This window comes from Lactuca sativa, chromosome 8, assembly GCF_002870075.4.
Source record: "Lactuca sativa cultivar Salinas chromosome 8, Lsat_Salinas_v11, whole genome shotgun sequence".
Classification (NCBI taxonomy): Eukaryota; Viridiplantae; Streptophyta; class Magnoliopsida; order Asterales; family Asteraceae; genus Lactuca; species Lactuca sativa.
The window spans coordinates 68,395,046-68,398,633 of NC_056630.2; the positions used below are offsets into that span (position 1 = coordinate 68,395,046).

General features: G+C 40.5%; 1 protein-coding gene across 1 annotated transcript; it reads right to left on the reverse strand.

Moving 5' to 3' along the window:
- Positions 1–1,889: 1,889 nt before the first annotated feature.
- LOC111882775 (uncharacterized) lies at positions 1,890–2,747 on the reverse strand. Its single transcript, XM_023879143.1, has one exon. It carries the CDS (start codon positions 2,745–2,747, stop codon positions 1,890–1,892), a length of 858 nt encoding a protein of 285 aa, XP_023734911.1.
- Positions 2,748–3,588: the final 841 nt, after the last annotated feature.

The following is a 3,588-nucleotide window of genomic DNA, read 5'->3' on the forward strand; positions in this document are numbered from 1 at the left end:
GCTTTTGATGCTCTGCCTTGACTTTAGAGCAAGTTAAATATTTGCCTACATAAGTGGCAATCTCAGCCTTCATATTAGGCCACCAATATAACTTCTTCAGATCTGAATACATCTTGTCGGAGCCAGGATGTACGGAATATCTTGATATGTGAGCTTCATCCACGACTAAGCTCCTATTGTTACCAAACTTTGGTGTCCAGATTTTGTTCATGAAATAGCAAGTTCTATCGTCCTTAAGCTCAAAATGTTTATCCATTCCCCGTAAAGCTTCTTCTCCAACATTCTCCTCTTTTAGAGCATCTAGTTGAGCTTCACGAATATGGGTATTAAGGTTTGAATGGATGGTCATAGTTAGCGCTTTTACTCGTCACGGTTTCTTGTGCTCTTTACGACTTAAAGCATCAGCTACAACATTTGTTTTTCCAGGATGATACCGAATCTCACATTCGTAATCATTCAGTAACTCAATCCATCTTCTTTGCCTCATATTTAGTTCTTTTTGATCAAATATGTGTTGGAGACTCTTATGGTCGGTAAAAATGATACATTTCGTTCCATATAAGTAATGTCTCCAAATCTTCAAGGCAAAGACTACTGCTCCCAATTCTAGGTCGTGGGTTGTGTAGTTGTTTTAATGGACTTTGAGTTATCGTGAAGCATATGCAATAACCTTCTCTCTCTGCATTAAAACGCACCCCAATCCTTGAATTGACGCATCACAGTATATGACAAAATCTTCGGTTCCTTCAGGTAAGGATATGATTGGTGCGCTACACAACATCTGTTTCAACTTTTGGAATGCAACTTCCTACTTATCTCCCCAGTCGAACTTTATTTCTTTTTGTGTTAATGCAGTGAGTGGCTTGGCTATCTTGGAAAAATTCTCTATGAATCTTCTATAGTAGCCAGCAAGGCCTAAGAATTGTTGCACTTCGGTTGGCGTTCTTGGTGCATCCCAATTCTTAGCTGCTTCGATTTTTGTGGGATCGGCATGTATTCCTCTGTTGCTCACTACATGCCCTAGGAAATGTACCTCTCTAATCCAAAACTCACATTTAGAGAATTTTGTGTACAAGTTTTCCTTTCTTAGCAACTCCAAGATCAATTTCAGATGTTGGCTGTGTTCCTCTTTAGTTCGTGAATATATTAGAATGTCGTCGATAAATACTATAACGAACTTATCTAAGTATGGTTTGCATACACGATTCATGAGATCCATGAATACAGCTGGAGCATTGGTCAGTCGAAGGGCATAACTAGAAAGTCATAGTGACTGTATCGAGTTCTAAATGCAGTTTCGGAACATCTGCTTCAAATACTTTTAGCTGATGATATCTAGATCTTAGATCTATCTTCGAATAGAAACTAGATCCCTGGAGTTGATCAAACAGGTCATCTATTCTAGGGAGTGGATAACGGTTCTTGACTGTCAGTTTGTTCAACTCTCGATAATCTATACACATGCTAAAAGAACCGTCTTTCTTCTTGACGAATAAGACCGGTGCTCCCCAAGGTGAGAAGCTTGGTCTGATAAAACCCTTGTCGAGTAGTTCTTGCAGTTGACTTGAAAGCTCTTGCATTTCCGAATGTGCCAATCTATAAGGAGATCTCGCTATTGGATTTCCTCCCGGAAGTAAATCAATTTGGAACTCGACACTGCGACTTGGTGGCAATCTAGGCAGATCTTCAAGAAATACATCGGGGTAGTCGCATACATGAGGTATGTCTTTGATTTCTTTCGTCTTGATCTTCGTGTCTACTACGTGCGCCAAGAAGGCATAATACTTCTTGTGTAGATATTTTTGAGCCTTAGTGCAAAAAATAAGCTTCAAGTTTTGACCTGACTTGTCTTCGTAGATTATCATTGTCTATTCGTTAGGTAGAGTTAGTTATAAAGCTTTTTCGAAACAAAGAATTTCAGCATGATGCAGAGACAACCAATCCATGCCGATAATGATGCCAAAACTCCCAATATTCTTTGGCATTAAGTTGACATAGATTGTGTGGTCGTTCAAAGTTAAGAGGCAATTTCGTAAGATTTCAGTGGTGTTTTCTATATGACCATTTGCTACTTCTACTTTGTATGCTACTTCTAATTTACTAGACTTGTGATTTAATAGTTCTTTAAATGATGGATTTATAAAACTTTTATCGGCACCGGAATCAAACAGAATTGTAGCATACACGTTATTGATGAGGAACGTACCAGTAACCACCGATGGATCTTGTATGGCATCTTTGTTCCCTATCACGAAAGCCCGACCATGAGCACTCCCATCACCCTTCTTCAACTTTGGGCAATTTCGCTTGATGTGCTCTTTTTCTCCACATTCCAAACAAGCTCCTCTTCCACTAGAACCCGATCTATTACCCCTTCCTGGTACTGCAGCAACTATTGCCATTCCCCGACAAAAGTTTGCCGTATGACCTTTCTTATTGCATTTGGCACAATGGAAACATTCTCCCTTGTGGTGTCGTTTGCATTGGTTACATAAGGGCATATTCCCAATGTAACCCTTTTGTTGGATTGGAACTGGGGCTAGTACCATAACATATACCTTTTCATTTTGAGGCTTTTTCTGTTGGTTTTGGTTCGCTCCATTGAACTTGCGTTTATGGTAGTTGTTGCTAACCTTTGGAGTTTCAACTTCCTTTACCGTTAATCCATTTTTGATTTCGTTCTTGATCAATTGCATAGCTAGACATTTAGCACTGAGATATGTGGTAGGTTTTGATGAAAGTACCATTCCTTTTATTTTTGGAGCCAGACCCCATATATATCACTCTACTTTCTTGCCTTCTGGTTTCACCATGCCTGGACAGAGGAGTGAAAGATCATTAAACCTTGTTGTGTAAGCCTTGACTTCAGAACCTTTCATCTTTAGTTTCCAAAGCTCATGTTTTAGGCCCTGTACTTCTTCTCGGGGGCAATATTCCTCTATTAAAAGTTCTTTCATGCTCTCCCATGACATTGAGTTGGCCACCAAGATACCCAAGGTTTTTACATGGTCAGTCCACCATGTTAGAGCTCCATCCATCAAGGTGCATGCAGCAAACCGCACTTTGCTACCCTCAGAGCAGTAACATATGTCAAAAACATATTCAACTTTTTCAAACCAACGAGTTAAACCAACAACGCCTTCGTTGCCATAAAAGTTTCTTGGCTTGCAACTCATGAAGTCCTTGTAGGAACAAGTTCTTCTGGGCTCTTTAGGATGTGAGTGTAGAGTGCTTCCAGCTCCGTTTCCCAGTCCATTCACTTCCATGACTTGTCTTCCATCATTCAAACTCCTCGCAGTTTCCATTGTGATAGTAATGCATTCTAAAACTAGTTGTTCCAATTCTGTTGTAGTTTGAGGATGTCCTGACTCGGGAGGTGGTGGAATTGGAGCGCTAGAAGTTGGCATTTCTGTTACCGGAGTCACAACCCGCCCTTTGGCTGGTCGACCTCTCCGGGTCCGTCCTAATGTTGGTTCGGTAGTTGGTGTTACTTCGGGGTTTGCTCTGGTGTTACTTCGGGGTTTGCTCTGGTGTTCCTTCTTGGAGGCATTTTGATTTCCTAATTCATTTAGTAGTAAAGGTTAAGTT